General features: G+C 38.7%; 2 protein-coding genes across 9 annotated transcripts in view; one reads left to right on the top strand and one right to left on the bottom strand.

Moving 5' to 3' along the window:
• The window catches only part of RANBP6 (RAN binding protein 6), a 247,349-nt gene that overhangs the window by 90,847 nt on the left and 142,951 nt on the right, over positions 1-13,551 (bottom strand). For 6 of the 8 annotated variants that reach the window (XR_012506354.1, XM_074361594.1, XM_010960647.3 and 3 more), the window contains one exon: positions 2,615-2,733. The exons of 1 other annotated variant lie outside the window; for it this stretch is intronic. The gene's annotated coding sequence lies outside the window, so the exon portion shown is untranslated. Of the gene's footprint in view, positions 1-2,614; positions 2,737-13,551 lie in introns of all 8 variants that reach the window. One more of the 8 variants, XM_045520889.2, reaches the window with a different exon arrangement.
• Positions 8,338-8,793, top strand: LOC105073414 (large ribosomal subunit protein eL29-like). The gene is given in 1 exon segment (XM_074361420.1): positions 8,338-8,793. A coding segment is annotated over 1 exon segment (456 nt).

Below are 13,551 nucleotides of genomic sequence, written 5' to 3'. Positions count from 1 at the left end.
CATCCATCGAAGGAGACTTAGTTGCTTCCATATCTTGGCTATTATAAATTATGCTGCTATGAATATGGAGGCACATATATCTTTTCTAATTCGTGCTTTTGTTTTCTTCAGGAAATTATTCAGAAGTGGGATTGCTGGATTGTATAGTAGTTCTATTTTTAATTTTTTGAGGAACTTCCACAGTGTTTTTCATAGTGGTTGTACCAATTTACATTCTAACCAACAGTGCATGAGGTCTTTTCTCACCACACATATTCAACATAATACTGGAAGTCCTAATCAGAGTAACTAGGTAAGAAAAAGAAATAATTTGCTAAAATTTGGCATGTAGACACAATAGGAACTTATTTAGAGAAGGAAATTGTACCATTTGTTACATGGATGTAGCATGGATACACCATACACCTCGAGGGCATTATGCTAAGTAAACTAAGTCAGTTAGGGAAAGGCAAATAAAGACAAACACTACATGATCTCCCCTATTTATGAAATCTAAAAATCTAAAATCATAGAATCAGAGAACAGATTGGTAGTTGCCAGTGGCAGGAGTACAGGTTTGGAGTGGAGAAATGGGTAAAAGTGGTCAAAAGAACAAACTTCCAGTTATAAGATAAACAAGTTCTAGAGATATAATGTACAGTGCATTGACCATGGTTAACAATACTGTATTGTCCACTTGAAAGTTCTAAGACGGTAAATCTTAAAAGCTCTCACCACAAAAGAAGTGTAACTATGTGAGCTGATGGACGTGTTAACTAGATTAATTTGGTAATCTAAAAATAGATTATATGTATATATATTTTTAGTATACAATTGGTACATTGTACAGCACAAATTTATACAATGTTATATATTAATTGTATTAGTTAATAATTGATACACATATAAATATCATATATACCAGAGCAATCAAGCAAGAAAAAGAAATTAAAAAGCTCTAGTAGCCCTTTGTCCATATTGATTAACACTGCTCCTTTTGCCTCTCTTACTAAATGTCTTTGCTCTCAAGCCTGGTCCTGAACTATCTGTCATATTCTGCTGCTCTAGGGTGCTCAGAAAGTGCCCCATAGTGGTTCTCTTCACTGACCACAGGCAGTGCAATGGAAGCCTTCACTGCTATTCTCAAGACCAGGACACCAGTAGTAAACTCTTACAGGCTTTCGCTGGCCACCCGCCATGGAGGGTTTTTGTCATTCATGAAAACCCTGAAACTTTGACCCAGTCTTGGGGCAGCTAACTCTTTGTCTCCTTGATCAGGCTTGATTTGCCTTTATCAACTCATAGTATAAGCTTCTAAGCCCCATCCTCCTTACTCTCATTGGGTTGATATTTCCCAAATAAAAACCCTGGTGGTTGCTGTCACCCTATCACATGGCAATTTCTGCTGTGAAACACACAGAAAGTTAACCACTTTCTCCCATCTAAAACAAGGAGGCCTCAAACTCAGAATACTAAGGCTGGGCCATTCTACAATAAGGAAAGGCAGAAAGGGAAAAACTACCTTCTTATTCTTTTATGAGCTTCTTGAAGGGACAAGAACTCGACTGAAATTGGCATCTGAAAGTATCTTACTACCTGGATACTTCTCTGTTAGTGTTGGGGGGATGTGGATAGAACACTGTTTCAATCACTGCCTAGGTAGGCTTCAGTGAAGCAGTACAGCAGTAACTGTACTAGGCAGGTATTTCCCTTTGTGAAGAACAAGAATGTTACTTACTAGATCAAAACTGATTGGTAAGGCAGAATTTTAACACATTTCTTTTTACAAACCGGGTAAGAAAGACACATTTGAAAAGTGATCACAACTTGCCAATGAGCAACTTGTTCAGATTTTTTTGCGTGTGAGAGTAATTAACTATTAAAAAATCATAGTATGGAAAAAAATCATAGCTATGATAAACAACAAGGTCCTACTGTGTAGCACAGGAAACTATATTCAATACTCTGTAATAAACCATAGTGGAAAAGAATATGAAAGAGAATATATATATATAATATGTGTGTGTGTGTATATATATATATCTGGATCACTTTGGTATACACCAGAAACTAACACAACACTGTAAATCAACTAAACTAAAATAAAAGAAAAATCACAGCTCAAAACAATAAAACCTCAATATTCATAATGAACACATCCCAAGATGGTCATGAATCTCCAAATCTGTGAACATAGAGATGTTTACGTAGGTTTTGGCTTTCTCCAAAATCACAGCTCCCATAGAAAGCTTCATGTTTCCTGTGCATATCCTCATACCACAGATTTTAACTCCCTTTCAACTTTCACTAAAGTTTTTCCTGTCTCTGATAACCATTTTTCACATGCAAAAACTTGTTTCTATTTTTTCACAAATGTAGCATGCTATATCAGGTGGAGTCCAACAAAGCCAAGTTGATACAGAGGCCAAGTAATCAGCTAGGCATACTCTTTGACAAAATAACTTCAACCTTAAATACCTCTCATTCAGACACATGCAATAGAAAGGTGGGATCACTTGCAACTATTTGTAATTGAAAGTGTTAAATTCATAAAAGCCAAGCTTCTACTGTAGCAAAAACTATGTATTCAGCAAGAAAGTAATGGCTTAAGAGTGGCTTCAAGAAACAGACTCACTTAAATGTCCTGGAGCTCCAGTGCCCCCAACTGCAATCCATACTCCAGAATGGTTAAGAAGCCTAGACATTGCTGGGACCAGAGGATGGAGATGAGCCATAGGAGAGAAATGGCCGTTGCTGCTGGAAGAAACAGAAAACTCAAACTAAGAATAAGAGCACTTCTTAATGAGATTTAAGTATAGCTAAAACAAAAGGTATTTTTTATCTATTAATCTTCCCTCCCACCCAAGTGACCTCTTTCCTGTGTGGTGGGACATTCCCCACTCAGATTTAATCTATGATTAACCTGCTAAGTTTCTGTTTTAAACATGTGGAAGACTAGTTTTAGGAGTCTGGTGAAACTCTTTTTCACTATGGACTTTCAGAAGCCTGCAACAGCTTTCTGCCTAGACAGTATCTGCTTTGTCTTCCCTAGGAAAATAAACTTCTCCCTCAAGGCTTAAACTTCCTGTCAGAGGGGCTGTGGGGAGAATAAATCAATTATTAAGAAAAGAAAATATTTCAGGTGGTATTTTGGCATGATCCTAGGCTGTAAGAAATGATTATACCCAATTCCCAGGATATCATGAGCACCTCCTCAAAAATCTGCATACTGTAGGACTTCGGTTACTTCCCTTAAAGATGCATCAAAAGGGAACAAGTTTTACCCATTTATCCATTGTAACATAACTAATAACATAGAAGAATTTAACATATAAATAAAACTTGATTTAATATATATATAGAAACTTACATTTTTAGCATTTTTAATACATATTTTACCTGAGCATGATTCATTTACAAAAATTTATATGGTGAAAACAAATTTTTAAATAAAACAGCAGAGATTTTTAAAACTACAAACTCTGTTTATAATCCAATAAAATCAGAAATATAAAGGTGATCTTAAAAATTAGAAAGAACAAATACTAAAACTAGAAAAATAAAATACAAGCTAAAATTGACTGATGTAACAGAAAAAACTTTAATGCAGAAAAAATGTCAATTAAAAGTTATTCCTTTGAAAAGACCAATAAAAAAATCCTTCACTAACCTAATTATGGCCCAAAATTTTAAAAACACAAAAACATACCAGATTAGAAATGAAAAAGGATATCTGTCAAAGAAATGAAGAGATGAAAAATTATGAGAATATTTTTTACAAATCTATAGCAACAAATTTTAAGACTAGAAGGAAATTATTTCCTTCCACAATAGAAATGACTAGAACTGACCTAAGAAGTATAAAACTTAAGACCAATTTCCATAGCAAAGATTTGAAAGTTAATGTGGTAGGCTGAATAATGATCCCCCAAAGAGGTCTGTGCACTAATCCCTAAATCTGTGAATATGTTGCTCTATATAGAGAGATTATCCTGCATTATTTCATTGGTCCTCATGATGTAATCTCAAAGGTCCATATATGATTGGAAGAGTGGGTGGATAAATTAATGACCCTAAATATATCCAGGTCCTGACCCCTGGCATTTGTGAACACTACCTTATATGGCAAAGATATTTTTGCAGGTATAAGTTAAGCATTTTGAGGAGTGATTATTCTGTTTTATCTGGGCTGGTCCTAAATGTAATTACAAGTGTCTTTATAAGAGAGAGGTAGAGGTTGATCTGACCACAGAAGGCAATGTGACTGTGGAAGCAGAGATTCAAAGATGCTACACTGCTAGCTTTGAAGGTGGAGGAAAGGAGCCAAGAAATGCAGGTGGCCTCTAGAAGCTGGAAAAGACAAGGAAATGAATTCTCTGGAGCTTTCAGAGGAAGTGCAGCCCCGATGACACTGACTTTAGCCCAGTAAAGCTGATTTTGCACTTTCAGCCACCAGAACTATGAGAGATCTGTGTTGTTTTACATCACTAAATTTGTGGTAATTTGTTACAGTAGTAATAGGAACCTAATACAGGTGATTATTAAAATAAGGCATCAGCATCAGAAGTTTCATAACTGTGTTCTAACTCTTAAATAACAGATAATTCTGGTGCAATTTACTCTCCTTTATTTATTTTATAAAGCCAGTATAATCCTATTACTGAAACCAGATAAAAAGCATAAAAAGTAAAACTTTCAGGCCATTTTCACTAATGAATCTAGATATAAAAATTCTAAATAAATTATCAGTAAATAAAATTTGGCATCTAATATAATGAATTATATGTATTATTACTAAATGATGGAAATTTTAGGAATGCAAGTATATGCTCTAAAATCACTCACTCATTACAACAGCAAGTTAAAGAAGAAAAACCTATGACAATATGAATACTTGCTGAAAAGGCACTGATAAAATCCCATAGCCTGTCTTAATAAACTTTCTAAATAAAATAGAAATAAATCAATGAAAAAAAAGGGCAGTGAATGACAAGTGTACAAAATCTAGCATGTGCTCATTAATGCAATAAGTACTTACTAGTACCAGGTACACTGGGGATAAAATAGTGAACATGATAGATACAATCTGTGCTCCCTAAAGCTTACACTACAGTGGGAGTGATGGGCAGTTTATTGAAGGCTTTGATGTGGAAGTAGGACATGGGGACTCATGAGAAAGCACTAAACCCAGTCAGAGCTATGTCATAATAGAATTCTTGCAGGGAGTGACATTTAAATTGAGATTGGAAAAATAAGTACAATGTATCCAGATTAAAGTGAGAGTGACTGATTGTAATACAGACCATGATAAATATAATAAATACTGCTGTATGTTACATACTAATATTGTTGAGAGTAAATCCTAAGAGTTCTCATTACAAAGAAAGGTTTTTCCTTTCTTTAATTTTGTACCTACATGAGATGATGGATGTTCACTAACTTACTGTGATAATCATTTCATGATGTGTGTAAGTCAAATCATTATGCTGTACATCTTGACCTTAAACAGTGTTATATGTCAATTATATCTCAATAAAACTGAAAGAAAAAAATAAAAGTAGAGAACATATTTTGGGGAGAGAGAATAGTCCTTACAAAGGCCTAGATATGAAAGAGCCCAAGTTGAGTGTAGCTGAAGTGTAGAGCAGGAGGAGAGTGAAGTATGTGATAAAACTGGTGAGGAAGGATTTGGAAGCCATATCAAGGATTTTGGACTTTACACCACTGTGAAGTGGAGACTTTTAAAAAGATGAGTTGTGTTGGTTCTTCTCTGTTTCCCTCACCTGCAGATCCACCCTTTGCCTTGTTCCTGCCCTGGAAACCTGATCCCCACATGGTCCATCAGCCAGTTTCTTTGTCCTATTGGCTTCTGGTTCAGTTCGGCCAGTGAGTTGTCTATGCCTTGTGCCCTCTTGCTTCAGTACTGTATCTCTGACAGTGGGTATATCTCTCCTGGACCACAGGTCCTGCCAGGCAGCCTCTTTGTGGCTCTAGTTTTCACTGAGTAACTATTTTTTGCTCCTTCAGGCCTTAAAGATGGGTATGACTTGCTCTGTTTCTAGTCTCCTTAATTCTGCCTACACCTCAGTAAGCAGCCCTTTTATCAAAGCTTTTCATTTGAACCAACTCAATTAAGTCTATTTCCTTTTGGGAACCTGAGTAATGTAGGAATTACTAGATCATATTTCTGTTTTATGAAGATCCCTTTGGCAGCTTTATGGAAAACAGGTAAGAGGATGGCAAGACTGGCTTCAAGGAGACCAGTAAAGAAGTTGTCCTGGAGGTAAGAGAGGACGATGGCTTGGGCTAAGGTTGCAGAACTACAGATTGGGAGTGAGGAGTCGTGCTCCTCGCCAAAATCCTACTTAGGACTTTTCAGGTCCTACAATAGGCAATTACAAAGGCTTTACTGGGCAGGCCTCATAGGGAAAAGCTTCCTTCCCACACTAGACGTGGTACACAGTGAATGCACTGCAGTGTCTAAAGGAATTTGCAGCCATTCTCTTACACACATCTGCATTCCTAGTCCAGGCATCTCCATTTGGAGGTCTCCTTATCAGGGAAGCTGGAAGACACTTTTCTCACTCTGACACAGTACTTAGTACTTTTCACTCCTAGCCCTTCTCCCTCTTCCTCCCCTTTGGCCCCATAGTTCATAAAATTGTAGGAGCCTTTGGTCTGGGACTCCCTCAACAGTGTCAACTCCACCCACTCACCATTCCATGGCAGAAAACAGAAAGGAGGGAGTCGACACTGTCTGCTTTTACTTTCTTCCTTGTACTACTGCATTTAAGTGATTAAAGACTTGATTGTTACTTCCATTTTGGTTCATTATTAATCAGCTGCTCCAATATCTGACAGCTCAGCTTTCCAGCTCAGTGGAGCTCCTGACAGAGAGGAGCATATGGAGTTGAGATATTTGGGAGATAGAGTTGATAGGTTTGGTGATTGATTAGATTCAGGGTTGGGTGGATGGAGAGCAGTGAGCGAAAACAAGATGTCAAGGAAGCTGCCTAGTTTTCTTACTTGAGAAACTGAGTGGATGGTGCTGCCATTCACTGGAACATGAAACAAGAAGCAGGAGCAGAGCAGCAGAGAGATATTTCCATTTGGGGCCTGTGGGTCATCCAAGTCCAATGTGCAGAAGAGAGTCAGATATGCGAAGAGGAATTTAGGAGAGAGGTCTGGACTGTGACACAGATTTGAGAGTTGTTGATCTATAAAGTGTAACTGTAGCTACGGACATGGATAAAATGGCCCTGGGAGAATGTATAGCATGAGACTAAGACCTCCAGTGGTCTCTTCTTAAAGTTGAATTCTTGGGATTTTCTAGATAATTCTCTAGTGATATATTTTTCTATGACTCTATCTAAACGCTTCTTAAATTTACTGAATAAAATAGAGATAGCAGAGAGTAATGGAGAACCAGATTTAGAGTGAGCCCCATCATTCCTACTCTCCTCTGGCCTCCACAGTACCCTCCCTGCCCCCTTACCTCCAAACCGTTTCCCTGCTCCTCCTTCTAAGGGAGCTGGAGGATGATAGACCCAATCAAGTCTCCTCTTCTGTTACCTTTCCATGGAATCACCCAATCCTGACCTCCCTGCATTTTGGTCCTCCCCAAAGAGCAAAGGAAAAGCCAAAATTTAGAGTTCAAATAAAAAAAAAAAAAGGAAGAATTCAACTATTAGAGTTTTTCTGTATCTGAAAACAGGGATAATAATAGCATTACTTCATAACATTCTGTATCAAATGAGATAAATTAAAGTGCTTGTGACAGAGCTTGGAACTTTGTAGATACTTAGTAAATGTGCACACCTTTCCTCCAAACTCTTTATCCCCCAGAACTGTTAAGAATCTAAAGAGTTGATTAAAGCACATGGTTAATGGCAAAGCTGTTCCTAAATGAAAGCAGCTGTCATCACAATAGCAGGTAATATACTTCTTGGAATAATGTGTTCTGTAAATTTACATCAATTGTGTAAATGATTATTTCTTTTGGATCACAAATTATGTCTTCTAATCAGCAAAGGGTACCACCTGGAAACCAAACCTGACTAAGCCCCTTTCTCAAGGAGGAAACATCATACTTCTGAGTAAAACTGCACAATAATTTCTTGAAACTTTTTAATTTTCTTTTTTCATTTTCTATTCGCAAGCTGAACCAAGCAGAAGGCTAAATTCCTAAGTATCCAGAAATACAGAAGTCACTGTGTGTACTTCATTCTGAAAGTATTAAATTAAATCAATCTGATAAGGATGGGGATTTCCTGATTTTCACTATGTTTACATTAAAACATCCTTGCTCTTTCTCTTCTGGTCCCAGGCGATTCGGGATCTCCCGGCTCCGGTGCAGGTATGGCCAAATTGAAGAACCACACCACACACAACTAGTCCCAAAAATGGCACAGAAACGGCATCAAAAAACCCCGATCACAACGATACGAATCTCTTAAGGGGGTAGACCCCAAGTTCCTGAGGAACATGCGCTTTGCCAAGAAGCACAACAAGAAGGGCCTGAAGAAGATGCAGGCCAACAACGCCAAAGCCATGAGTGCACGTGCTGAGGCTATCAAGGTTCTTGTAAAGCCCAAGGAGGTTAAGCCCAAGATTCCAAAGGGCAACAGCCACAAGCTCAGTCGACTTGCCTACATTGCTCACCCCAAGCTCGGGAAACGTGCTCATGCTTGCATCACCAAGGGTCTCAGGCTCTGTCGGCCAAAGACCAAGGACAAGGCTCAGACTAAGGCCACAGCTTCAGCTGCAGCTGAGGCTCCCAAAGGCCCCCAGACCCCCACAAAGGCTCCAGAGTAGAGGCTTTCATCTATTGACGTGAGGAAATAAGGACTAGTGTGACCCCTGGGCTGCTGTCTGCATGGGGCTCATGTCTACCTGTGCTGTTTGTACAAATAAACCTGAGGCAGGAAAAAAAATCCTTTAGTTTTGCCTAAAATATTCTTTTGAAACAATGACCTGGCAAGATGCCTGAATAGATTTTCTGATCTCTCTTCCATCTCCTATGCCCTCATATGAAAGGCTGCACAGATCCCACAGCTCTATGAAAAGAACACAAGTTTTGGAATTAGGCAGACCTGGGCTCAAATATGAGCTTCACTACTAACCAGGTATTTGACCTTGGATCAGTCACTTAAGCTCTCTGAGCCTTAATTTTTCTACCTGTATAATGAGAATTTCACTGGCGTTCTGGTGTCAGTTAAATGAAATAATATGTATAAAGCTCCAAGTACACAGTACATACCCAATAAACAGCAGTCATATTTATTATGCAGGTTAAACAGACAGAAGAATGGAGTGGGCACAGATAATGTTCCCTGGGAGGAAGAAAGAAAGGAAAGAAGGAGTAGACAGGGTGGGAAGAGAATGTCATGGCTTTTTATTCACTTCTCAGGTAAGTTGGAAGGGACAGTGAGGATAGGAGGGTTACTTGGACACTGTCCTGGATGAACAGGATATCCAGAAAGGCTCATCAAGTCAAAGAAGAGAGGTGAAAGTTCATTAAAACTTCTGTTCGCTTTCAAACAAAAATTCCTAAGGAAAAAAAATTTATTTAGAGATGGGCAATTCTCAGGGAGGTGGAATGAATACCATTATCCCAGAGGAAACTATAATGAACTCAGGATGGAGAGAGAACACTAGAGTAAATACCTGGTAATGGGGATTGCAAGGGTAGCTGGTTTTATTTGCTTCTATGTTTGTTTGGTTTATATTCTGCCCCCAAACCATGTCCATATCTTTGATAGCTCCCTATTTCACTTTGGGGAAATTGCCTTTCCCAATGAAGTTGCTATCCTTTCTAGATTGAGCAACTTAATTCTCTTTCCTTAAACTTTGAATCTTCAGTAGAGATTTAAAAATGAAAAAATGGATAGAGTGAATTTCTCCAAGCAGGAGTGCCTTGCAGAGCCCCTACCCTCACCCTATCCCCATCAGTTCCTGTTTCCCAGATCCAGTTGTTTCCTAAACCAGATTTTCCAGGTTTCCCTTCAATTCTGTTAGTTACCCATTATCCTTCCAATGAATCCACTTTCTGCTTAAGTACATAAGAGATGGGAATCCAGTTGCTCAGGGATGGCACTGAATCACGACAGTTTATAAGAAAAAGAGGCCTCTAAAACTAAGCAGATAATGGGAATCAGTACTATGATATCACTCCTTGGGAAAGCTGATTTTCATTTTCCTCTCTGCCCTTCAGCGTGCTCTATGTTGCTGGAGATCTACAAATTAGATTTTCTAGGTTTCCTTGCCAGGTAGTTTCCAGTGAGACTCCACCAAAGGCAGGTCCTAGGGAAAGACTAGGCAAGAGGAAGGGAGAAGACATCTTTTCCATTTTCTGCCTTTGGATCTATCAGTGGCAACAGGCAACCATAAGCTCCAGAAGTTCTGGCAAGGAGTCCAGTAGGATTAATGGGACTGTGGGCCCCTAAGTGCTTGCAGCTTTAGTAAAAGTGCAAATTCTCAGCTTTTTAAAAGCTGAGCAGCTGCTTCAACAGTATCAACAGCTGCAGTAATACAACTCCTGTGAGCTTTGGGATTTTCACTTACCCACTTTGGCCCCTTTGGGTTTTATTCTATTTGAAATGCCTAGATTAATTCAACTTTTCTGACTGGGCATTGACTGACAAATGAATGACCTAATATTAATGTTTTGGTGGGAATGTTAACACATGAATAGAATCAGCAAGGTGTAGTGCAGTCAGACAAACCTGTGTTTAAACCTGGCTCCCCAGGTGTCATCTTGGGCAAGTAACTTAACTTAAACATACCTCAGTTTCCTTACCTGGAAAATAGAGATGATGCAATTCCTCATAGGGGCAGTATATAGATTAAATGATATAATTTATGTACTTGACACTTAGAAGGCACTCAATAAATTTTAGTTTCCTGTCTATCTTTTGGCACTCACCTAAGCATGGTTTGGGTACATGAACATAGAGACAATCCAGAAATTTTTGCTTTAGACAAGCTTATCTCAACAACTAAGTTACAACAGAAATGGACTATAAAAGGAAGTCAGAAATGGAGGGAAAACTAAGTAGTTGCTGACAGGAAATGTTAAGTGAGATTTCCAGAAAAGATGTTTTCAGAAGAGAAATATGAAATCTAAACCCTCACTTTATAACAACCTAATTCAAATCATAAATATAGGCCTGTATTCAGAAAAATGATGTTCTCACATAAGCATGGGAATTATACAGTCATCTGGCAGAGCAAAATTGGCTGCTAATCCTACTATGGATATTTTTTAAATCTCATTTGGAAAATGGAACCAATTATTTTTCACCTATCTGTATAGAAACTTCACATTTCTTATCATTTAGTATGAGTCATCGTGGATCTTAACAGAGAAATATGCCTTTTCACACAGGGCCCCCTTTAGCCCTTTGGAGCACTAGCTCTCTAGAGTGGAGTATTTGAAGTAAATCCAAAAAAGATAAATAAAAATGACTAAGAGATCATCACAGGGAACTCATGAGGAATATTAGGGATTAAAGATGCTTAGGCTTGAATAGAAATATAGGATACTAATATTGGATGATGCTTTAAAGATCTTCACCTTCAGTCTTACTTTTGGATGAGGCCAGAAGAGAAGGGACCTGCTCCTAGGTCAGACATAGATTTGAAAGCAGAAATGTAACCAACCAGGTTTCCTATATCTGTGCTATCTTTCCTTGTCTTCTGGAATGGCTGTGGCCAGAGTCTTTAAGGATTGGTTGGAGGATAATCACAGTTATTCACATTCTCAGGGCCTGCAGGCATTAGAATTTTTTTTTAAACTATCAATCAGGAAAGCTCAGCCTCTCTCAGGGAGAGCACTGGCTGGCGACTCCCTGCAGGGTCACTGTGACCAGGTACAGTAGCTCCAGGAGAAGGACAGGCACCGTACAGTGCCATCTGGGCCAACTGTACATCATCATTGTACCTTGTTAACTTTTTAAAGCATGATTCCTTTTACTTCTTTGATAATACCTTTATTGAAGTATTTTTCTTCTAAGTCCATTTGGGTACTCTCACAGGAAGTTTTTATTACCTGCTATTTTTCCTATATATCACATTTTCCTGTTCCTTTGCATATTTCCACTGTTTTTGTTGTTGAAAACTGGAAATTTTAGATCATACATTGCAGTAATTCTGCATACTGACCCCCTCCCTGAGCTTGTTATTATTGTTGTTTATTTATTTAATGATTTGGCTGGACTATTTTAATGAAATCTTTGATATTGCTCCTGAGAAGGCCCAGCCTTGGGCATGTGCATAGTCTCCCGGGGATGACAGTAATTTTAGCAGGACCCTTTCTCTCTTTTTCTGTCCTCTCTGTTAAGCTGTATTATTTGATATTACACTCAGCTATTAGGTTTAATTACTTGCAAGTTGATTACTCCATTGTTTTCGACAATGCCCTGTTGCATAACTTGCTCCACAGTCTGATTCAGTTAAATTCAGAACTCTTAGCAGAAGTATTCTTTGAGTCCCTTCTATGAGGCTTGTTCTAACACCAGAAAGGCTCTTATTAGCTGTCTCTTTTCCTGGTTCTATCTAGTAGACAACTTGGCCTACAGTTTAGTTGTTGTTTTCATAGAATTATTTTCTTCCTTTTAATGCTTACCACCAAAATCTCCATTGTTTTCAAGAGCGCTCTTAGGGTTGAACTTCTCAATTTTCTCTTCCAGATAGAGTCAGTTCTCTTGGGAAGAACTTTGGAACTCTTTTATTATGGCCTGCCTCTTCCTCTGGACAAAATCTCTGCACCTCTGCTCCAGAGCTGGGGGGCAGAAACAGTGGCCCCTTCTCTTAGAGTAACATTTTGGCTTTATGAGCAGAGTGCTGAGTACTGGTGGCAGCTTCTGGTCTTAACAGTTTTCCCCTCCAAATTTGGAACCCTCCACTCTACAAGTGAGCTGTGGTGAGGGTATTCAGGGCCCTAGTATTGTCAGCCTGCCATGCCTATGAATGGGAGGCTAGGTGGAGCAAAGGAGACTCCAACTTCTTGGCCACACTCTCCTGGAATTTGGTTCCTGCAAAACAAAGCTAAAAAGGGTGAAGAACCCTGGCAACACGCCCCTCTCAGGGAAATACCAAAGCCCAGGGAAGTGGAGGGAGAGGGAGTCTGTTTTCTTATCCACATCTACCTGGTGTGAGCTTCCGTTATGCTAAGCTGTGACATGGGGTCAGGAGGAGGATGGGGCAGATCATGGCTCAAGCTCCACAGACTCTCAGTGTTCTCATCAAGATCTAGATTTTCTTGAATACATTTTTCTTTATTTGCACTATGCCCTTAGGCACTTTCCAGACACTTTAATTTTTAAGAATATAGTAATTTTCACCAGTTATATTTGTTCCACTGGGGAACGTTTCACACTACCATTCCAGAAGCCTAGACACTAAATTTTTAAAGGCATAATGGAGCTAGTGGAGATCTAGAGAATGTCAACAAAAATGATGATTAAGATGACAGAAATTTCTATACTAAAAAAAGAGACTTTCTCATTAAGAAACAAAAAGCTTGAGAAGAGAAACAATTGATGCTTATGAAGGACTCTGAAGTACTTGAAA

Source organism: Camelus bactrianus, chromosome 4 (assembly GCF_048773025.1).
Source record: "Camelus bactrianus isolate YW-2024 breed Bactrian camel chromosome 4, ASM4877302v1, whole genome shotgun sequence".
Classification (NCBI taxonomy): Eukaryota; Metazoa; Chordata; class Mammalia; order Artiodactyla; family Camelidae; genus Camelus; species Camelus bactrianus.
This window is presented reverse-complemented; position numbering and strand designations above follow the sequence as displayed.